At 47.4% G+C, this 24,434-nt stretch overlaps 1 protein-coding gene across 3 annotated transcripts in view; it reads right to left on the reverse strand.

Moving 5' to 3' along the window:
- Nucleotides 1-24,434, reverse strand: part of TTBK1 (tau tubulin kinase 1) — a 1,457,642-nt gene that overhangs the window by 448,921 nt on the left and 984,287 nt on the right. For 2 of the 3 annotated variants that reach the window (XM_069608874.1, XM_069608876.1), the window contains one exon: nucleotides 15,079-15,353. In XM_069608874.1, the coding sequence (XP_069464975.1) occupies nucleotides 15,079-15,353 (275 nt within the window). The remainder of the gene's footprint in view (nucleotides 1-15,078; nucleotides 15,354-24,434) is intronic. The other variant, XM_069608875.1, reaches the window with a different exon arrangement.

Raw genomic sequence — 24,434 nt, forward strand, 5'->3', positions numbered from 1 at the left:
TCAAGAATACAATAAGGGAGAAAGGCAAAGTAAAACCGTGAAGTTAGAGTTCAAGAGGCCGGATCCACCTTCGGAGGATCCAAACGAAATGTGTCCAAGGTCACACGGTTGCAGTGCACAAAGGTCTTGTAAAGGTTCAAAAAGGAGTTGGACCACAGAAAGGGACCAGTTAGAGGGTCAAGGCGGCCAGCCCAGTCCAGAAGGTTAAGGAGTTATTATTACCTTGCAGCAATCTTTAGAAAGGGAGGCCTGGCGGACACGGTACCTTAAAGTGATGAGAACGCTCCAGCGGGGGCAGTTGTTCCTGGCAGCGGGTGCAAGTCGGTGCTTCGTCTGGGGGAAGAGTGGATCTCGTCGTGTAGGAAGACAGGAGTCTGTTGCACTGCCAGGGAAGAGACCAGCCGCGGAGTTTCTCAGGTACAAGGAGCGGTCCAGTGATTCGCGGTTCAGTGGTGAGTGGCTATCCGGCTGCCGGGGTGCATGGCACGGGCAGTTCGACCACAAACCGGGCTGGGGTGCGAAGAAAGAAAGGAAAACTGGTTGTGCCCACAAGTCAGGGGAAGAAGCCTCTCCAGCCGGGAGATCTTCTCTGTCGTCGGGAAGTGGTGAGTCGGTTCTGCAGGGCTCCACCGGTGGTGTCGTCGTGGTAGGTCGACTCAGCTTCCCCCTCGTCGGATTCTCAGGCCCTGTGGCGACTTCTGAAGTTCTAGTCCCCAAAGCCCTGCTTTTATGCAGAAAACCCCCATTCACTCAGCCTAGCTGTCACTCAAACATGTTAAGTGGTGAGCCGGCCGGCTCACCACTTAGGCCAATCACACAAGAGTGCGACCTGAGTTACCTAGGTAACTCGGTCCAGGGTCCCTAAACCCCCCTCCCACACCCGCTGTGGTATCCAGACAGAGTGGCACCACTTTTGGAGGCTTCTGTGGAGAAGCCCGCCAAAAAGTGGAACATAGGGCTCGACTTGGGTTGGAGTCACAGAACACAAACGCCATTTTAGAATCGAGACTTGGCAAAAAATACCAACCGGAGAATTAATATTAATTAAATAAACCAGTGGTATGTTCGAGGCTATGAGAATGAAATAATTAAAGTTGATAGCCTCGAACAATGGGAAAATCCCATAGGAAAATATTTGCGTTCGAATATAAAAAGTAGTTTCCACTGGCACCAGCCAAAACTCGATCAGGGGGGACGGAGACGTGTCCCCTCGACTAACAGACCCCGGGGCAATCGAATTGCCCCGACCAGTACGTCCACAACATGATGGTTTGTACTGGTTTCTGTTAATAATTTGGGACTAGTAAAGCCAATGGTGACTTTACATGCCCTGGGAGACAGTAGTCAGTCCCAGGGTATGGAGTCTATGGTGGGGTGTCACTATGACACCCCAGTGTTACTGCACGGTGGGTTCTGTGTAACACACATAGGAAAAACACATGAGACCCTATGGAGTAAAGGACCCCATAGCCCATAAAACACATTACCAATCAAAGGAATACCATGAATCATGTCCAAGAGTGGGAGAAAAAGAGTCTCACTCTTGGCAGGAGGAAAAAAACAAACTCCAGAAATCCAGCAAAGCTGCTGGGGGACTCACTAGGTTAGGAAATTCAGCCTAAAGAGAGAATTCTCCCTAACAGGCACTACTTGCTGGTACCAACTCTCTCCTTTTCGTTCCTCCCGTTGCTTTTCCTCTCCTGTTCGCATCCCTCCTACCTTGCATCTCAGCTGTTCTCCCCTCGCAGTCTTGTTTCTTCCTTCCATCAGTTCTCTATGCTTTGCTAATGGCTTCCCCATCTGTTTGTCTCCTGGCTCTCTCGATCTTCTGCCGAGCGTTCTGCGCTGCCAAACAGCACTGCCTTCTCTCACTTGTCTCCCGCCTTCTCGACGTAACGCTGTCCAGTGAAGTCCCAGCACAGCTGTTGTTCTGTCTTCACTTCTGGACTTCAACTACCATCCTGCCCACCACAAAAACTTGAGTTTTTCCCCGCAAGGGTTTTTTTCCTTGGGCTTTGCCCAGTAAGTGCACAACTTGCCTGTTCAAATATAAGGAACTGGATGCTTTCTGAGGCTTTGTTCCACTGTCTACATCTTCAGGATCCAGAGAACCTCTCCATACCTTCACAGGTCAGTCGTGGGCCTTACCTGTAATAGGGGCCTTGCCTACCAAATGGACATTTTTTAAATTACAGCTTTTCCTGACCTGCCTGCGGATGCCGGCTTTGCTAACCAGTTGGAAAGGTAAAAGAGCAGGACAACAGAGAAGAACTAGTTACTCTTACCTTGTAACGTTCTTTCGATGGGATGTTCCTCCGACGTATTCCTTATCTTAGATAGAAATCCTTCAGCTTTGCTGGCCTCGGAAAATTTTTTCGCCAGAGGGCGCTGCGCGTCGATGATCGCCGAGTCGATGACCCTCGACGGCCTCCGTGCCGACGTCGACGTCATCCTGCCTATAAAGGCCGCGCGCAGCGTCCGTTGCTCAGTTCCGTTTTGTAGTCCCCAGTAATGTTTTTGGATTAGACTAATCACCTTGAAGGAGCATAGGCTGCAAACCCACAGGAAGTCATACTGCGGGGATGGATGGGAGGGTCGATAAGGAATACGTCGGAGGAACATCCCATCGAAAGAACGTTACAAGGTAAGAGTAACTAGTTCTTCGAAGGGATTGTGTCCTCCGACGTATTCCTTATCTTAGATAGACTCCCATAGCAGTGGTATTGTGACTGGAGGCGGGAGTAATAAAAGTTATGTTACCCTTCCAGAATGGACAGAGTGTAACACAGCCTTGCCGAATCTAGTTTCTTGACTAGAGGAGGAATCCAGGCTATAGAATTTGGTAAATGTATGTGCGGACGACCATGTGGCAGCCGCACATATATCTCGAATTGGCACCCCTCTTTGAAGGGCTGAGGATGTTGCGATACCCCTGGTAGAATGAGCCCTTAGATTTTGAGGAGGCTCCTTTCCTGCCAATTTGTAGCACTCCAGAATGGCTAAAATAATCCATCTGGAGATGGTTTGTTTTGTTATTGGAAGGCCCAACTTATGTCCTGCATAACCTACAAAGAGTTGGTCTGCTTGTCTGATCTTAGCCAATCTGCTGATATAGAAGCTCAAGGCTCGCTTAGGGTCCAGCCTGTGCAGTCTCTCTTCCTCCTTCCCCGGATGAGGAGGAGGGTAGAAAGAAGGTAATATAATCTTCTGAGTGATGTGAAACTCCGAGACTACCTTCGGGAGGAAGTTAGGCTTCACCTGAAGAACAACTTTGTCCTTGTAAAAGATTGTATGTGGAGGTTTACACGATAAGGCTTGCAACTCGCTAACCCTTCTAGCAGATGTCAATGCTATTAGCAAAACAGTTTTGAGGGTGAGAAGCTTCAATGAACAAGAGTGTAGTGGTTCAAAAGGGGCACCCTTTAGGAAGTTTAAAATTAGGTTTAAATCCCATAAGGGAACTTGAAAAGGTTTCGGGGGATAAACATTAGTTAATCCTTTTAGGTATTGTATTACCAATGGAATTTTGAAGTATGAAGGCTCCTCTGCAGTGCGCTTAAAGATTGATAGCGCTGCGAGATAGCCCTTAATTGTGCCAACCTGTAGGCCTGAATTAGCCAGGTAAAGTAAGAATGACAACACCATAGGTGTACCACAAGAAAAGGGTTCAATATTCTTTTCTCTGCACCAGCTGCAAAATTTGTTCCAACGGCAGCGGTATAGAGTTTTAGTTGCCGGCCTTCTGGCCGAAAGCAACACCTCCATAACATCATCCGGAAGGTCCCAATCCTTGTACCTCAACCTTTCAGACACCAAGCGTGAAGGTTGAGGGTCTTGATGGCTGGATGGAGAACCTGACCTTCCTTCTGCGAGAGAAGATCCTCTCTGTATGGCAGTCGAATTGGAGGGCAGATGGACATGTCTAGAAGGTCCGGGTACCACGTTCTCCTGGCCCAATCCGGGGCAATTAGGATCATGGTCTTCCGAAACCTTCTCAACCTCCTGATCATTTGAGGAATGACAGGGACCGGAGGGAACGCGTACAGAAGTGGGAACTCCCAGTCCACTACGAACGCATCTCCTAGAGCTCCTCTCGGGGGAAATTCCCTTGAGCAAAATCTGTCGCACTTCCTGTTGATACTGGTGGCGAACAGATCCACTTGAGGGGTTCCCCAAAGGGCGAAGATCTCTTGAAGGACTTCCTGAGCTATCTCCCACTCGTGAGAGACTGTGCTCTGCCTGCTCAGAGCGTCCGCTGTCAAGTTCTTCTCTCCGGCTAGGTGAATTGCCGATAGAGAGATTCCTTCCTGAATTGCCCAAAACCAGAGCTGCATCGCCTCTCTGCACAGTGGTAGTGAGCCTACGCCTCCTCTTTTGTTGAGGTAGTGCATGGCCACTGTATTGTCCGTCATTATTAGGACGTTTCTTCCCCGTACAGACGGCAGAAAAGCCTTCAGCGCTAGTCTGATGGCTCTCAGCTCCAACAGGTTGATATGTAGTCTGGACTCCGATGGAGACCAACGACCGCTGATGGTCAAGTCGTTGGCGTGAGCTCCCCACCCCGTGAGTGAGGCATCCGTGACTACTGTTATCTCCGGCCATGGTTGCCAAAACATTTCTCCTTTCAGGATGTTCTCCCGACAGGCCCACCACTGAAGGTCTCGGGCTACTTTGACCGGGATCCGAAGGAGATCTGTCATCCTTCCTGAGAACTGTGACCACTGAGTTCTCAGTGCCCACTGGAGGGATCTCATTCTCAGGCGAGCCTCCGGCACGAGGAATATGCAGGATGCCATGAGGCCTAGCAACCTCAGAAAGTCGTAGGCTGGGAGATATTGGGCATTCTGAAATCTGATGACCATCTGCAGAATATCTCGAGCCCTCACCTCTGGTGGCAAGGCTTTTCCCAGGGAAGTGTCCAGGACTGCTCCAATGAATTGGAGTCTCTGTGATGGTATCATCTGTGACTTCTTTAAATTGAGGGAGAAGCCCAGCTTGTGAAGGAAGTGGCAAACATAATCTAGTTGTCTCTGAGCCTGTTCCGAAGATACAGCTCTGATCAACCAATCGTCTAGGTAAGGGTAGACATGAATCCCTTCCCTCCTTAGACTTGCAGCCACAACCGACATTAGCTTGGTAAAGACCCTCGGGGCGGAGGTTAGCCCAAATGGCAGAACTCGAAATTGATAATGAGAGCTGCCAATTGCGAACCTCAGGTATCTCCTGTGCCTGGGATGGATCGGCACATGGAAATAAGCGTCCTGGAGGTCTAGAGATACCAACCAGTCCTGAAGCTGGAGGGCCTGAAGGATCTGAGAGAGAGTCACCATCTTGAACTTGTCCTTTCGGAGGAATTTGTTCAATTCCCGTAAGTCTAAGATGGGTCTCAGTCCTCCGTCCTTCTTCGGTATTATGAAGTAGGGGGAGTACCAACCCTTGTTCCTTTCCGCTACAGGTACCAGTTCTATGGCACCTTTCTCTAGCAGGTCTAAAACCTCCTGCAAGAGGAGCGGATCTGGAAGCTTCAAAGGGTTGTTCCCCGGTGGATGACTCTGAGGGATATGTAGGAAGGGCAGGCAGTAACCTTGGGCCACTGTCTCCAGAGCCCAAGCATCTGACGTAATAGCCTGCCATTCCGTCAGATGGTGAGTTAACCTGCCCCCTACTGGTGTTCTGTGAGGGGAGACCTCAGAGTGGTTTTGAAGCGGCTGATGCAGTTGCCGAAGGTAAAGTGGCTCCTGCTCCTGCGGGTGCGGCTTTCTTTCCCCTACCCCGTCCACCACGGGTAAATCTTCCTTGGCCTCTTTGAGCCGGTCGTCCCCTGCCCCTTCCATATGAGGAATAGTAACGAAAGGACCGTCCTCTCCACGATGATCCCGAAGGACGAAAGGTATTCTGACGGATAGCAGCTCCCAATGACTTGGCTGCTGCCTTGGACGTTTGCAGTTTCTCCAAACTGTCATCCGCCTTCTTTCCAAAGAGGGTAGAACCGTCAAAGGGCATATTCAAAAGCCTGGTCTGCACGTCAGAGGCAAAACCAGACTTCCTCAACCACGCATGCCTGCGGATTGTGGTACTTGCCGCCATGGCCCTGCTGATACTGTCAGCAGAATCTAGGCCAGTTTGTAGGGTCTCGCACATCGCATCTTTACCATCCCTGATGATGTTTAAAAATGCGTCCCTTTCCTCTCCTTCTTGGAGGCAGTCAGCCGCTGATGAAGCGCACTCCCAAAGGGTGTGGCTGAACCTAGCGAGCGTACAGGTCGCGTTAATAGACTTTAACGCCATGCTACAGGCAGAAAAAACCTTCTTAGCCATGGCATCATACTTTTTGTCATCCCTATCCTGCGGAGCAGTGGGGTATGCAGATGTGCTGCCTGATGAGGTTGCAGCCTGTACAACCAAGCTCTCAGGAGTAGGGTGTTTTGACAAATATTCAGGGTCAGAACTAGCCACCCTGTATTTTGTTGACAGTTTTTTATTTACTGCCGGGATAATTTCTGGCGTTTCCCAGTTTGTCAAAATCCTTCTCTGTAGAGCAGAGTGAAATGGAACCACAGGATCCTCCTGTGGGCCCTTGTCCAGTATGTCAGTGAGGTCATCCTGCTGAAAGGCAGGAGAAGGTGCAGACCAACCCATAAATTCTATGATTCTAGACATCAGAGCTCTATATGGAGTCTCCGCATGTTCTCCTGGGTCTGGTTTGATAAATTCTGCTTCAGGAGAAGTGTCCAAGCCACTAGCTTCCTGAAGTGCATCCTGAAGATTTTTTAATCTTCCTTCCTCAGAGGCGAAAGTCTCTGGCTCTGGTGATGTGGTCCTCTGTAAATCAATATCTTGGTCTGAATCCTCCCTTTCCTCAAAAATCGAGGTTAAAGGGGGATACATTGGTTTTTGGAATGGTATAAACCCCATTTCCAATGCAGAAGGAGCCATCATCACAGGCCTTGAAAACGTCGATGTCGTCGACACCGACGTGAAAGTACTCGAAGGCGCCGTGAAAAGCGTCGAGAAATGTGTACTAGGCCTCGAAGAACTCGAAAGGATCGGAGTCCTGCTCGAGAACGACGTCGACGTTCTCGGCGTCGAGTCGGAGGTCTTTTGTCTAACCGTTGGCTGTGGAGTAGCCGTGGTTCTTTCCTTCACCGGCGTCGATATCGGCGTCGACGTCGGCGTCGACTCGATCGACTGATGCGCCGATGAATCCTTCGACAACGGCGTCGATGGCGCCGACCTCTGTTTCGAAGGAGTTTTCGACGATGGCGTCGATGATGCTTTATCTCCCGATGGCTCGAGGCGCTTTCGGGTTGACTTTTCCGCCGGGTACTGCGACTCGCGGCGTTTAGATTTTTTGGGTTTTTTACCCGGGGTATCACCCTCAGCTGTCTTCGAGGGGGACGAGGCCGCTTTCTCGAAGACGCTTAGCATCTTTTTCCTGAATTCCTCCCACTCAGCTTGCGAGCTGCGTTTTGTGGGGCAATGAACTCTCTCAGGAGAACTCGACGAAGATGACGAAGGGGATCTCCTACGTCTCTTCTTCGAGTGTCTCGATGTCGACGAGTGGTGGGAGCCACTTCGTGATCTAGATCGAGAGTGTTTTTTATGGTGAGGAGACGAACGTCTCGACTCTACCGAAGAAGCTTTCGAGGAAGTTAAAGTTGACCTACCTCTCTCGAGCTTCCCCCTACGCTCCTTCAAGGCTTTCGCCGTCATGGAAAGGCATTCCTCACACTCCGAACTCTGGTGCGTGATTCCCAGACACCACAAACAGACCCTGTGAGGGTCCGTCAACGACATTTTCTTCCCGCAGTCTCGGCACTTTTTGAAACCGGACCGAGGGGTCGTCGGGTCGGAGGAGGATGCCATCGATATCGAGGTAAATAGTAGTTATTATATACGTTATCTTGACGAGAACTGAGCAACGGTGTTCCGAGGCACAACGAAGCGCGGAAAAACGGAACTGAGCAACGGACGCTGCGCGCGGCCTTTATAGGCAGGATGACGTCGACGTCGGCACGGAGGCCGTCGAGGGTCATCGACTCGGCGATCATCGACGCGCAGCGCCCTCTGGCGAAAAAATTTTCCGAGGCCAGCAAAGCTGAAGGATTTCTATCTAAGATAAGGAATACGTCGGAGGACACAATCCCTTCGAAGAACAAGTTACTTACCAACTGTAACGTTCTTTCGATTGGATGTTCCTGCCACGTATTCCTCATCTTAAATATATCCTTATCTTCAGCTTTGCTGCTTTGGCAAAAAATGTTCTCCACCAGAGGGCGCTCTGCTCGAGTCCGCTGCGTCGATGTCCCTCGGCGGTATCCATTGAGCATCTGCGTCATCCGCTGTATAAATGGCTCGAGCTGCGCTCGTTGGCCTCAGTTCTGTTTTTTCGTATATTGTAGTCAATAATTATCAGATAAGGCGTGTCCCTTTGACCAAAAGCTTTAAAGGAACTTTGAGTGTAAAACACAAACTGTACTGTGGGGTAGGCTGGGAGGGTCGATGAGGAATACGTGGGAGGAACATCCAATCGAAAGAACGTTACAGTTGGTACGTAACTTGTTCTTCGAATGGATTGTGTCCTCCCACGTATTCCTCATTTTAGATAGGCTCCCAAAGCAGTTTTAATAGGAAGAGCGAGTATTAGGAATATTAATCATGTACAGAATGAAGTACTGATTTTGCAAAGAGACCTCCCTGTGAAGAAGTTGAGTCAAGGGAGTAGTGTTTTACAAATGTGTGCATGGATGACCCTGTGGCTGCTGCACAAATATCGTATCGGAATACCTCTCTGAAGAGCTGTTAAAGTCGCCATGCCCCTGGTTGAATGAGCTCTCAGCCCATCTGGAGGATCTTTCCCAGCCAATCTATAACATTCAGTTATAGCTAAAATTATACATCTGGACAATGTTTGTTTTGTCACTGCCAGCCCTAATTTATGGCCAGTATATACCACAAAAAGCTGGTCACACTGCTGAAATTTAGCCAGTCTCGATATATAGAAACTAAGAGCTATGTTAGGGTCTAATCTGTGTAATCTCTCTTCCTCCTTAATTGCGTGAGGAGGATAAAATGCAAGTAATGTTATCCTTTGTGACAGATGAAAATCTGAAACAATTTTCGGTAGAAAAGAGGGTTTAACCTTTAGAATAACTTTATCTTTGTGAAAGATGGTGGGAGGAGGTTTGCTAGAAAGCGCCTGCAACTCACTCACCATGCGGGCTGAAGTAATTGCCACAAGTAGTATAGTTTTTAGAATTTGGAGCCTTAACAGGCAAGAATGTAATGGCCCAAATGGAATACAAGTGAGGCATTTTAATACTAAATTTAGATCCCACACAGGTACTTGAAAGGGTATAGGAGGAAACACATTAGTAAGCCCTTTTAAGAATTGTACAATTAAGTGTATCTTGAAATAAGATTCCTCCTCTGAGGAGCGCTTAAAAATGGATAGCGCTGCCAAATAACCCCTAATCGTGCCAACTTGGAGTCCCAAATTGGCCAAATGTAAGAGAAAAGACAATATTGTAGGAATATTACATTGAAAAGGGTCCACATTCTTTTCTCTGCACCAGTTACTGAATTTGATCCAACAACACCGGTACAGAGATTTAGTTGCTGGCCTTCTGGCCGAAACAAAATCTCCATTACGTCACCTGGAAGGTCCCAATCCTTGTATCTCAGCCTCTCAGAAACCATGCATGAAGGCTGAGTGTCTTGACCTCTGGAGGGAGAACCCGACCCTCCTCTCGCGAGAGAAGGTCCTCTCTTTGTGGAAGACATACTGGAGGACAGATGGACATGTCCAGAAGGTCTGGGTACCACATTCTCGTGGCCCAATCCGGGGCAATTGGGATCATGGATTTGCAGAGCTTTCTTAACCTCCTGATTACTTGAGGAATCACAGGGACTGGAGGAAACGCGTACAGAAGTGGGAATTCCCAGTCCACCACGAACACGTCTCCTAGAGATCCTCTTGGGGGAAATTCCCTTGAGCAGTACAGTTCGCACTTCCGGTTGGCACCGGTCGCGAACAGATCCACTTGAGGGGTTCCCCAAAGGGCGAAGATCTCTTGAAGGACTTCCTGAGCTAGTTCCCATTTGTGGGATACTGTGCTCTGCCTGCTCAGAGCATCCGCCGCCGTGTTCTGCTCTCCGGCTAGGTGAATTGCCGTTAGAGAGATTCCTTCCTGTATTGCCCAGAACCAGAGCTGTATTGCCTCTCTGCACAGTGGTAATGATCCTACTCCTCCTCTCTTGTTAAGATAGTACATGGCCCCTGTGTTGTCCGTCATTATCAGGACGTTCTTTCCCCATACAGAAGGCAGGAGACCAACGACCGCTGAGTGTCAGTTTGTTGGTGTGAGCTTCCGACCCCGTGAGTGAGGCGTCCATCACTACCGTTATCTCCGGCCATGGTTGCCAAAAAGATTCTCCTTTGAGGATATGTTTGTTGCAAGCCCACCATCGCAGATCCTGTGCCACTCTGGTCGGGACTTGCAAAAGATCTGACATCTCCCCTGAAAACTGGGACCATTGCGTCCTGAGTGCCCACTGTAGGGATCTCATCCTCAGTCTGGCCTCTGGCACCACAAAAATGCAGGATGTTGTAAGACCGAGCAACCTTAGAAAATCGAAGGCCGGCAGATACTGGGCATTCTGGAAACTTTGTTACCATCAGCAATGTGGTGAGCTCTCTCTTCGGGAGGTGAGGCTTTGCCTGAGAAAGGGTCCAGAACTGCTCCGATAAATTGGACTTTTTGTGATGGTATCATTTTTGACTTCTTGAAATTCAGAGAGAAGCCCAGTCTGTGTAGGAAGTGGCAGGACTTGCTTAGATGTTCCTGGGCTTGTTCTGGAGAAAGAGCCCTGATTAACCAATCATCCAGGTAGAGGTAAACGTGATTTCCCCTCTCCTGAGACTCGCTGCCACTACCGCCATCAACTTGGTGAAAACTCTCGGGGCGGAGGTCAACCCGAATGGCAGAACTCGAAACTGATAGTGAGGATTGCCAATAGCGAATCTCGGGTACTTTCTGTGCTTGAGATGGATTGGCACATGAAAGTAAGCATCCTGAAGGTCCAATGATACCAACCAGTCCTGGAGTTGGAGAGCCTGAAGCATCTGAGAAATGGTAACCTTCTTGAACTTGTCCTTCCTGAGGAACTTGTTCAAGTTTCTTAAGTTCAAGATGGCTCTCAATCCTCTGTCCTTCTTTGGGATGAGACAATATGGGGAGTACCAACCCTTGTTCCTCTCCGCTACAGGTACATGTTCTATTGCACCTTTCTATAGCAGGGTTAAAACTTCCTGCAACAGGAGCGGGTCTGGAATTTTGGCAGAGTTGTATCCCGGAGGGCGATTCTGAGGTTTCTTTTGAAAAGGAAGGCAGTAACCTTGGGATACTGTTTCCAGTGCCCAATCATCTGCAGTAACGCCCCGCCATTCTTCCAGATGCTGAGAGATTCTGCCTCCCCCCGGGGTCTTGTGGGTCAAAACCTCAGAGTGGCTTTGCGGCAGCTGCAGTAGCGGCTGATGTGACAGTTGCCGCTGCTGGGGCAGATCTAGCACCTTTTCCTTGCCCCCAAGGAAATTTCCTTTGTCCTCTTTGACTGGCCTGTCCGCTTCCTCTTCCAAATGAAGAATAAAATCGAAAGGGACGACCCCTCCAGCAAGATGAGCCAATGTAGGGGCGTTGTTGAGGGTTTCAAATTGCGGCACTAAGAGACTTTGTTGCCGCTTTAGAGGTCTGCAGCTTCTCCAAACTTTCATCCGCCTTGCTGCCGAACAACCTCAAGCCATCAAATGGCATATTGAGAAGTCTGGCCTGCACATAAGGTTCTCAGCCACGCGAATCTGCGCAGCACCGTACTAGATGCCATGGACCTGCTGATGCTGTCCAAACCTGATTGGAGGCATTCCCCCATAGCCTCCTTTCCATCCTTAACTATGGCTAGGATACCTTCCTGTTCCTCATCATCAGGGATATGTTCAGCTGCCGCGGTCAAACAGTCCCACAGGATGTATGTAAATCTTGCAAGGGTGCAAGTTACATTTGTAGATTTCAATGCCATGCTCCCAGAATAGAAAATCTTACGGGACCATGAGTCAATTTTTTTATCATCCCTGTCCGGGGGAATTGTAGGGTATGCTGCATTCCTAGTAGACGTGGCCGCCTGAACCACTAGACTTTCAGGTGATGGATGCTTTCTTAAATATTCAGGGTCTGAAGAAGACGGCCTGTATTTAGATGTGAATTTTTTATTCACTGCAGGAGCTGACTCAGGGCTTTCCCATGCAACATTCACCTTCCTTTGCAAAGCTATGTGAAAAGGAAGTACTGGATCTTGTTGAGGTCCCCCCGAAAGCATGTATGTCATATCATCCTCTTGGTAATCCAGAGAATTTCTGTTCCATCCCATAAATGTTGTTACTCTATTCATTAATCTCCTGTATCCTGCATCTGCATGATCAGCAGGGTCAGGTTTTTCAAACACATACTCCGGAGATGTGTCCAGCCCACTTGCTGCTTGTAAGCACTCATACAGGTCTGCCATTTTTGAATGAGGGTCAATTAACTCCTCAAGGACTTCCCTTGTCCCAAACTTTACACCAGTCGGTGAAATATCCTCCTCCTCTGCGGATTTCTCCTCATAAATTTAGGACATGGATTTGAAAAAATCATGTCTTTTTTTCAGGATGGAAAATCTTCTCCGGTGGCACATACCTTACCTTCGACACAAGTCGATTTAGTAATGGGAATAAACAAAGACATCGACAATGGCGTTGATGTTAACAGTAAAGGCTCCGATACAGTTGAAGGAGCCTTCAATATCGTCGAAGTAGTTATCTACGCCACCGAAGGAACCTTTGACACCGTCAAAGAAGTACTCGACTTAAGAGTCTTTGAGAGGCATGTCAACACCTTGGACTCTTCGAGAAAAGCTTTGCGGAAGCCTTTGATGTCGAATTTAATGGCAGATGAGCATCCAACGGCATTTTACCGAGTTTTACCTCCGGTTTTTGCACTGGTAGGCGTTTCTTGTCAGGTGTCGGGGAGGATCCCCTCGACGATTTTTCATCAGACCTTTTTGTTTTAGATCTTCTCCTGTCACTTTTAGCATGAGCAGGTGCATGGCTTTCAATAGACTTCTTTGAGGGGGTCTGGCCCGCATTCTCAAAGGTTTTTAACATTGAGGCTCTGAAGGCCTCCCACTTCTTCGGAGAATCATGTTTGGAAGGGTAGGTGATAACCACCTCTGAAGACGTCAAAGAAGAGGAAGAGGGAGACCGGTGTCGCCTTTTCTTTGACTTTTTTGAAGAAGAAGACGCCTTCCTAGATCTACTCCACAACCTTGATTTCTTAGGCTTTGAGAATTCCTCCCCCACCGCTAGTTTACCTCTACGTTCCTTTATCGCTTTATTGGTCATCGACTGACAGGAACCGCACTCGACTATCCGATGGTCGGGACCGAGGCACCAGAGGCAATTTCGATGGGGATCTGTTATCAACAATCTTCTTATTGCATTTCTGACATTTCTTGAAGCCAGTTTTAGGCGTAGAAGGGTTCAATGACGAAGACATATTAACGAGAACTGAAGTGCTGTTTTCTTGATATGAAGCGAACGCTATTGGAAAAATGGAACTGAGGTCAACAAGCTCGGCTCGAGCCATTTATACTGCGGATGACATCGACGAATACCGCTGAGGGACATCGACGCCGCGGACTCGAGCAGAGTGCCCTCGGGTGAAGATTTTTTTTTTCTAAAGCAGCAAAGTTGAAGGTAACAATATATCTAAGATGAGGAATACGTAGGAGGACACAATCCATTCTAAATAGGATGTTCAAAGAAAGTAATTGGATATTTGGAAGTGTTTAACTCTGTTAAAAGACAAAGAAGTATTTTCAAATTTGTGCAACATATTGTAACAACGTAACTGCTCCTGAGAAACAGTGCCTCTTCACTTGGTTAAGATATGCAACAATGTTGGAACTTGTAAGATTAATTTCATGCATCCAACAATTTCATTGATTTTAAGACAATAATAAAGAAAATCGTATACATTCTACAGACGTTTTATCTGGAAAAAGAGATACATGTTTTAGGGTATGGTCTACAGCAGAAGGGAACCAAACAAAGCTAACCATTCGGGTCAAAGTACTCCAATGATCACAACTAGTATGTCGATTCCCACTGAAAGGCTTTCTTTTTCACCACTGTAATATTTCATGTTGCAATATTATGAGTTTAAGTAAAAACAAAACTGTGATTTCTTAGATAACATTCACAATTCATCACAACAAGTGTAAGAGGCTGGCATCTACAGTTAACCATGAAGGCCTCAGAACAGTGTAAATGCAATTCCCTTTGGCTCTGCTGCTTTTCTGAGACATGTCTAACACGCTCAACACAGCCAGCATTTTGAGAGATGTCAGGCCCATTTCAATTCTGATTACTTCTATACCCAAGCCCATCTTGTACTGTGGGTGGATGTTGGTTGCCACATGGGTAGAGGGGCAGGATAGCACGTAAAGGGACACAGGTGAGCAGGGGGCCTTGCCTACCAAACTGAAATGTTTAAAATGTGAATGATGGCTTTGTTAACCAGTTGGAAAGGTGAAAGAGCAGGACAACAGAGAAATGGGATGTTGAAATAAAGTAATTGCACATTTGTAAGTATTTAACTCTGTAAAAAGACAAAGAAGTATTTTCAAATTCTTGCAACATATTGTAACAACGTAACTGCTCCTGAGAGACAGTGCCTTTTCCCTTGGTTAAGATATGCAATAATTTTGGAACTTGCAAGCTTAATTTCATGTATTATAAAATGGCAAACACACGACAGATTAATTGAAAACAGTTTAACATTGATATGCTGATGTATTTGTGGTTTGTGAAACTGTGGCCTTTGCAAATGTGCTAAAACAATCATTAATGTGCATGCTATTTATGTAGTAGCTATCAGGCTGAAAGTAAATGCACATTTATTTTTAATGAATGCGTAAAGCAGCTGGCTCGGAAACGCAGCAGTCACTCATCCACTCATGCAGGGAACATGCATGTCTCATACTCACACAGTGACCTCGTCAAACACTCCAACAGACGTCCCCCCCAATCCCAGGATGATCCTGCCGTCTAGCTGAAGGATGCCAGGAAAAGGTGGCTGAGCAAACCTTCTCTCATGGAGGTCCACTCGGCAGTCAGCAGTTGAGAGGCGGTCAGACTCAGGGCTGTTGACTCGGCGGAAGCGGAGTGAGCGTGCTTGAGTTGTGGGGGACTCTGGTGCGGCTCGGACTGGGGAATTTGGGCAAACCCCACGGCTGGGGTCATCCTCCATTAAACACTGGGTCTGAAAAAAGGGGAGAAACAGAACAGGAAATGTGTGTCTTCGAACCAATCAGGAATGAAGATTAGTACAGTGCGGATCCAATATGTCCTTGCCTTAGTTAATCATTAAATTATGTTCCAAAGACCAGTCGGTTTTCAGTTTCAATCACAAGCATATAATGTTCCCCCAAGTTACCTTTAAGTGTTCGTCCATGGACCGCAAGCTCATACTCCAGTCCTTATGCTACCTTCAACATAAGAGGGTTGGCGATACTCCACCAGAAAATCCAATCGAGAACAAGGAAAATGCCAAAATATAACTTGCATTCTGTACATTAGCAATTAGTAATAAGCTTTACCTGGTGAAGAGCCAATTGCAGGCCATTAAGTGGGCTTGTTGAAAACCACAAAATTAGAGCAGAAGAAGAAATTATACCGATGCGTTCGACTGAGTCCCTGAGATGGAAACCTCCATTTTGAAACAGGCTCCCACTGAGAGAAGAGAGCTCGTGAATGTTCCAAAATAGAGTGAAACTCCATTAACGTATTGCATTGCCCACTCTCCCTGCCCCCTTAAATCAAGTAATGCTCTCAGCGGGATCAGTAAATGGCCTGCTTCAGGCCAGTGAAACAAGAGAAGGCAGAGACTGTGGTATCCAGTACAAACAATAGAGCTTGGGGATACAACAGTTGCATGTGAAGGTGATTTCATCCCTTCACCTGATTGTCTATTGTGTTCCCACCATCTTTAATGCACATCAAAGGACGCCACAATAAGCATGTGGTAATTGTCAGAGCATATGGTATTTTAAATAAGTCCTATTTTAGAAACACCACCTGTTTATTTACTTATTTATTATTACTGTGGAATGGTTTAGAGCAAGCCTTTCACCGAATAACATAATCCATGCATTAAAACACACAAACAGCAAATAAAAATGAGAGTGATAAGTCATTACAAAATGCCACCAAACAGTTAGTGCAATTTGTGTTCTTTGCATCGACTGACTAAAATTCCTCTACAGAAATCATGACTGGATTAGTCACAAAGCAACAAAAATAATGATTCCCACGCTCATATGTTGCATCACATACTACACAAACATAAAATACTACACAAACATAAAACTTGACAGGATAAACCACAAAATCTACACCACCACAAAAAATGCTTCAGTGGTCCTATTCAAGCTCCAACAATTTAATTGATCTTAAGAAGCTATGAAATAAAATGGTATACATTCTACAGATGTGTTATCTGCAAAAAGAGATACACGTATAGCACCTGTGGCCTCTTGGTTTTTATCACCTGTCACCCTGTTTTTCCCAAAGTCCTGGGAAGCCCTGAATCTGTCCCTTCCCCTGACTGGCTGTTGGGTGGAAGAACCATATGTGCTATTGTGGGGAAGTCCAAGCCAGACTGGCTGGAGCCTTCCCAGTGAATGTTTTTGTGGGTATACCCTTCGGGTGGGACCTGTGTGCATAGATTGCGCGACCACTATGCATTCTATGTTATGGGTGTCTGGTTTCTCTGTGGATGATGCAATGAATGAGACAGCCCTGCCTGAAAGAAAAATGAATGCATTGTGGTTTGCTGAAAGTCTGGGTGCTTGCCCCAACCCACATTCCTTGTTATGGGTGGCTGGGTGGAAGTGAATAGCTTGAATGCCTGTGAGCCCGATTGGCTGCCTGCCTGCAGGAATGCCCTTCTGTCTGATTGGCTGGCTGAGCTTGGCTCAGCAGTGTGAATGAGGGACAGATATGTATATCTGGGCACCTCTCACTTCCCAATTTGTTCAGAAGCTGAAGTTGAAACTTGCAGCTGCCTATCCTTGAAACCCAGATCGAAGAAGAAGGTTTGCTGCTGCTTTCCATCGACAAAATCTAAAAGCTGTCGAGTCTGTCAAGGACTGATCCAAGAGAGGACCTGGCTAGGAGAACTCTCCTCGAGCTATGAGGGAACATCATGCAGAAGCTTATCTTCATCGAGGAACCCTGGAAGCCAGTCCCGAAAGACTGTCGACCGGAGACGTGGTCGGACGATAAATCTTGAAGCAAAGCACCAGCACCTCAAGGCTGTCGAAGTCCATTGTCTTCAATTGGGGTTCGGAGGATTTCTGTAACCGCTGGAAGCCCATCGAGTCGGGTTGCCCAGAAGCGGGGACAGCTTGACACTGTGCTGCTTGACAACCGGAGCCGCAACGCTCCTCCTTTGCCTAAGAACATTGAAAGAAGGGCTCCCTTGCCATCACGTCAACCGCTTTGTACCGCCGGAGAAAGACAAGGCCGGCGAAGACCGAGGAAGGTCTGCCAGTGGGTTTCCCGCCACCCAAAGTCCACAAAAACGCTGACAAGTGAAGATCTGAAATCCAGCCGTGGTGAAGTCCCGATCGTCAATGCTGACGCCCGCTGCTGGGCCTATGTTTTTCACTGAGTCTTCTTTGCGGCACTGAACTCTTTGCATCGAGGTGCACCACACGCCTCATCTTCGCAGGACATCCACGATCGATCGTCGACGAAGCTGCTATCTCGACGCCAGGGTTCACATTTCTTTGAGGAATCTCGATGTCCTGTGGCTCCCTCTTTAAAGGGAGGCCACTCTCGAGGGATTCGTCGACGAACCGTCGAAGAAACTCTTCTAACTCAGATACATTTGGACATTGGGGCAGTTTAACAGGAAACAAGACTATTTAAACATTAATGGACTGTGCTTGTTCACTCTCTTTATTAAAGGTTTCCCAGGTGGGGGGGGGGTCCTGACACAGCACTGTGTCTTAGTAGCTAAAGTACCATTCTGCCATTGTTTAACCCAACTTGCCTTCCTTCTTATGATCAATGCTGATACCCATTGTTATATGATTTGTATGCCATTATAACCGTCAGCTTTGATGCACTTAAAGGAGTCAATAGCTAAGTGTGGTACCACAAAGGGTTCCTAGTGATAGCCTTGACATCCAAAGCAACAAATGCAAAAGCCTTGAAAAAAAATGCATCGAAACAATTCATTTATTTTTTCACTTTTTTAATGGGGGGGTCCCCCCAACGCCTGTTTTTTACCCCTTAAAACCGATGTTAATAAAAAAAAAATACCACCACAAAGACATTGTAGAGATTTGCAATATTAGAATTGACAGGGTACAAAGTGTGTTATTAATTGATGTACATATCTTGAACCTTATTTATATAAAGAACAGTGTTACCACATATCATAGTGTGTGGCCATTCCTTTGTGGGGGGGTGGCCTGGGGTCTACACTGTACTTAAGAACCAGCATGCATCACCTCCTGAGAGCTTAAGCCTTGATTGCTCATCTAGGCTACCAAATAGAGACCTGTGTCTGGGGTGCTCTGTACTTCTACTCTGCCATATAGAGGGCAAGAGTACAGATACTCACCTCCAGTCTTTACACAGCGGGTACCCAAACATCCTCCCATGCAGAATCTTAAGGGGCATCTTTCAGACATGAACTGCAGCAGGCTGTTTCCCACCTCCCGGGTAACCACACTGCTTTAGAGTCCTGACCCTGTTATCCACCTGCCCAGTCTTGTCCCAGGCCTGCTCCAAATGGTTGTTTCCATAATCGCCCGCTTTCTGTAACGCTCACCTGATTCTCGCAGAGGCGCCGGTCTTGACTGGGCGACTACCGTATCTTCAAAGGTGATGTGTAGCACCCGGTTGGCTCTTTGGGCTGGACCTCTGTGCACTGTATGCCTGACGTGTAGAGTAAGATGTCTTAGGTAAGTGAATGCCGAGCTCTCCATCTGCCTCGGGGCAGGGTGCTGTAACCAGTTTCTTCACTGGATAGGTAGCGCAGGCCTCTTGACTTCAGAGGACTGCTGTCCGTCGTTTACTGCACAAACGGTAAGTTTCGAGTCATTCAAATGTCTTTAAAGTCTTTAGTAATGATGTCTCTTGTTTTGCAGGGTTCCGGCGATGGCGGATGACGGGCTGAAGTGAGTTGAAGATGGAGCCCGTGTGATGAATAGAAGCGCCTGGAAGCACGTAAGTAAGCGCTTGTTGCCTGCTTCACGATGCGCTCTAATTGTCTTTTTATTTTGCAGGTACGAGTTCGGAGCGGCTGCAGGGTGCCGGAATACCCACTGGATTAGATGTGGAAAGGAGTAATGGCACGTGAGTATTAAAGTTCCCCAATGTCTTTAAACGCACCTTGTTTTGTCTTTCAGATGCGGGATGCAGCGCCGAAGGCCTCCGGATCGTGCGAAGAGTTGGTAAGCTTTTGTCTTTCAGATGCCAGAATGCAGTGTGAAGACCTCCGGAGCGCACAAAGAGTTTGTTAGCCTTTGCCTTTCAGATGCCGGAATGCTAACCTGTTCTTTCTTGTCTTTATAGGTGTTGCTGAAGACTGGATTCAGGATGGTAAGCCTTTTTCCTTAGGCCCAGGACCGGATGCAGAAGACACGATGCGCGTTCTGCTGCAGAGGTTGCAGAATAACGCAAAGCAAGATTCATCCACCGGGTGTGGTTTAAATAGCCTCCTGTAGTGCTTCGGTGTCTCCTTCCACAGCCACGCCTAGGTAAGAAAAGAGTTCCTGCTTTCCAGAAGAGTTCCAGTGTTCTGAATCTAGGGAGTGGCTCCAGCCCCACCCAACAGGAAAAGTAGTTCCAAACAGAAGGGGATCAGAGGCTCAACTGGCAGGCAAGTAAGCAGCATGGTCTGCTGCAGGTAAGTCCACCCAAGCATTATGAGCCCGGCGCTTCCAGCGCTGGGACTGGGCATATTTATGAGCCTGGTGCCACTGGCGCCAGGACTGGGTCCAAAAGGTCCCAATTGGGACTGGTTGGCACTCAGAACCTGGGTTATGGATCTGCTTCCAAGGGAGTTGGGAAAACCCTGACCTTTTGGAAGCAGAGATCATGACAGTACCCCCCCTCAAGGCCCCTCCCAAACCGGGCTTCTCCGGGGGTTTTGGCTTGTCAGGAAATGTTCGGTGAAATCTTTTGATTAGGCGAGGAGCGTGGACATATTCAGCAGGTTCCCAGGATCTCTCTTGGGGGCCGTAGCCCTTCCAGTCAATTAGGTAGAATAGTTTAGATTTGGAGATCTTGGAGTCCAGAATGCTTTTGACTTCAAACTCGAGTTCTCCATCAACTAGGATAGGTTTTGGAGATTTGGTTAGTCGGGTTTGAGGTTGCACGGGTTTTAATAGAGAGACGTGGAAGACCGGATGTATCTTCATGTGCGGGGGCAAGTCCAACTTGACCGCTACTGGGTTTACTATGGTAGTGATGGAATAGGGACCAAGGTATCTTGGGTTGAATGTGCGTGGCCCTTTTAGAGATAGATATTTGGTGGATAACCAGACTTGATCCCCTACTTGATAGTGAGGGGCTTCCTTCCGATGTTGATCTGCTCCTTTCTTGTATTGTTCTTTAGCCCTTTGAAGGTGAGAAACAGCTTCCTTAAAGGCTTGGGTGATTGTAGAATGCAGGTAGTCTACTGCTGGTGTTTCAAGATCTTGGAGGGGATCCAACTCCGAGGTTCGAGGGTGACTGCCGTACAAAAGAAAAAACGGGGTTTTCCCAGTTCCCGAAGGGACAGAGTTATTGTAGGCATATTCGGCTATCCAAAGGATATCTTTCCAAGTTTTTTCAGTTTGTTGCAGCATGCAGCGTAAATACTGTTCCAGAGTTTGATTGGTCCTCTCGGTTTGTCCGTCGGTCTGAGGGTGGTGACTGGTCGATAGTCTCACATCAATTTGAGCCGACCGACAGCAACTTCGCCAAAAATGAGAAATAAATTGACTACCTCGATCCGAAATTAGAACCGAAGGAAAACCGTGCAGTCAGACGATGTTTTCGAGAAATTCTCTGGCCAGAGTTGCTGCTGTTGGCAAGCCTTTGAGCGGAATGAAATGCGCCATCTTGGAGAATAAGTCCACGATTACTAGAATCGTATTGTATCCGGAGCATGGAGGTAGATCGGTGATGAAGTCCATAGAAAGCGTATGCCAAGGGCGAGGTGGGATGTCAATAGGGCGTAAGAGGCCTGCTGGTCTTTCCTTTTGACTCTTGTTTTGGGCGCATACTCCACAGGACATTATAAAGTCTCTGATATCTTTCTTCCAAGATGGCCACCAGAAGTAGCGCTTGATCTTTTCTGAGGTCTTGGCCATACCGGGATGACCTTCCATTAAAGAGTCGTGATAACAAGAGATTACTTTTTTCTGTAAATCTGTGCTGGGTAGGTATAATCGTTCTTGGAAATACAATAAGTTGTCCTTTACTGCAAAGTCCTTTCCCTGCAGATGCCAATTCTGTATGTCTGCTGGAGTTACAAGTTGCCTGGCTTTATCCTTAACTTCCTCTATGGATTCGGTGGCGAGTACACCCAGAATTCTTTGTTCGGGAATGATTGGTACAGGTTTAGGGTTGATCAAGTGTTCTTCCACTCCCATCCGAGAAAGGGCATCAGCTTTACCGTTCTTTGTACCAGGTCGATAGGTAATTATGAAGTCAAACTCGGCAAAGAATAATGCCCAACGGAGTTGTCTAGAGGATTGGGCTTTTGCGGTTTTCAAATATTGCAGGTTTCGGTGATCCGTAATCACAGTAACGGTGTGTCGGGCCCCCAGCAGATAATGCCGCCAAGCCTTAAAGGCAGACTTGATAGCCAGAAGTTCCTTGTCAGTAATCGTGTAATTGATTTCAGGAGGCGAGAATTTGCGGGACCAAAATGCCACGGGATGCAACTGATTGGTTACCGGGTCCTTTTGTGATAGAACTGCCCCCATGGCAAGGTTTGAAGCATCAGTTTCCACGATGTAGGGGAGTTCGGGGCGAGGGTGTTTTAAGATTGGTGCAGAGATAAATTTAGTCTTCAAATCCTGGAAAGCTTGTTCCGCCTCGGTAGACCATTCAAAACGTTTGTTTTTCTTTAACAAGGCAGTGATGGGCTGGACTATTCGAGAGAATTCGGGGATAAACCTGCGGTAAAAGTTAGCGAAGCCTAACATGCTTTGCACACCTTTTACGGAGGATGGTGATGGCCATTTGAGAACTGCATCGACCTTCTTTGAATCCATACGCACTCCGCCAGGTGATAATATGAATCCCAAGAATTCAACTTCAGTCACGTTGAAAACACATTTTTCCAACTTAGCGAAAAGTTTGTGTTGACGCAATCATTCGAGGACCATTTTCACGTGTTTCCGATGTTCAGATTCCGATGAAGAATAAACGAGGATGTCGTCAATGTAAACAACAACACATACATCTATGAGCTCTCTGAGGACATCGTTCATAAAATATTGAAAGGCGGCCGGGGCATTGCAAAGTCCGAAGGGCATGACCTGATATTCAAATAGCCCATACTTGGTGCGGAAGGCCGTCTTCCATTCATCGCCCTCTTTTACTCGTACCAAGTGGTAAGCTCCTCTAAGATCCAGCTTTGTATATATGCGTGCTTTTCTGACTTGGTCCAGGAGTTCAGGGATCAAAGGTAACGGATATCTATTCTTAACGGTGATCTGGTTCAGGGAGCGATAATCGATACAAGTTCTAAGGTCTCCTTCCTTTTTTGGAACGAAGAACAAAGCTGAAGAAGCAGGGGACTTGGAAGGACGAATAAACCCATTTGCCAGGTATTGATCCAGGTATTGTCGAAGGTGAAGGTTCTCAGGCTCGGTGAGGGCATAAATTCTACTACAAGGAGGAGTAGATCCAGGTATCAGGTCTATCTGGCAGTCATAAGACCTATGAGGAGGTAGAGAGTTAGCCTGATCCTTCCGGAAAACATCTTGGTATTCTAGGTATTCGGGAGGTAACTGGGGAGTCTCTGAAGAAATTGCGGCCAGTGCAACACCAGGTGGAGGGTGACAAGTAGAGACACATTCTGGAAACTGGACCGTTCTTGCTCGCCAATCGATCAGAGGATTGTGTTTCTCTAACCAAGGTATTCCTAGAATAATCTGAAACTGAGGGGCCTTGATCACATCGAACACGATCTTCTCATGGTGTCCATCTTGACTTACTAGCGTCACCTCTTGAGTGGTATGCGTTACTGGCCCGGAGGCTATCTCCGTACCATCCACCATAGTAATGACGTCCTTTACAGCCTTGGGACAAAGAGTTAGATTCATCCTCAAAACCATTTCATGATCCACATAATTGCCGATGGCACCGCTGTCGACGTAAGCTTCAATTGCATGTAATCGATCCGGATTATCAGGGCTAATGAGGACCATAGGTATCACGAAATGCGAGGTCACGGAACTGGTTTTCACGCTCGGCAAGAGGACCTCTATTCTTGTCGGGCGAGGTCGTTTCCCTGCTCAGAGTTTGTAACTTTGGTAACTGCAGCTCCTACTGCCTTCTTGGCAGGTTTCACCGGACAGTCTCGAAGAAAGTGCCCTGAGTTTCCGCAATATAGGCATAATTGCAACTGTTTCCTCCTTTCCCGCTCCCTTTGTGTTAGAGGACCTTTCAGACCCCCTATTTGCATGGGTTCCCCGGAGTCTACTCCTTTGGAAGGAGTTGGCGGTTTGGAAAATACTCGAGCATCAAACTTGGAACGATCAGCCTTCCTGTTCTGCAGCCTGTGATCTATTTGAACGACCAAGTCTATATAATCCGAACAGTCTTGTGGGGGATTCACTACTCCACGTAGACCTCTATAAAACAGCGTAATACTTTTGTCCTCAGGCCATTGAGTTTCCACTATTAGTCTATTGAAAGATGCAATATAAGCCAAAAGGTCTTGATTACCCTGTCGCAACGAAAGAAGCTCATTGTCCAAGGCCTGCCCCTGTGAATGTCCTGCGAACAGTTTTTCCATACTAAGCTGAAAGGCTTGAAAATCATGGAGAACCGGATCATCTTGATTAACTAGAGGGATCGACCAGTCTGCCGCATTGCCACTAAGGTACGAAAGTACAAAAGCTACTTTTGCTTGATCAGTTGGAAAGGCTGCTGGCCGGCATAAGAAGTGCAACCGGCACTGATTGATAAATACTGCAAACCTCTTTGGGTCACCAGAAAATCATTCGGGCGGAGCCAGAGGTACATTCCCAGGTAGGTTGATCTGCACTGGATTCATAGAGGATGTTGAAGGAAGATTTGCCCCTGATGCGGGTAACGGGGTCTG

The sequence above is a fragment of the Ambystoma mexicanum genome, chromosome 4q (genome assembly GCF_040938575.1).
Source record: "Ambystoma mexicanum isolate Mex_15411 chromosome 4q, UKY_AmexF1_1, whole genome shotgun sequence".
Taxonomy (NCBI): domain Eukaryota; kingdom Metazoa; phylum Chordata; class Amphibia; order Caudata; family Ambystomatidae; genus Ambystoma; species Ambystoma mexicanum.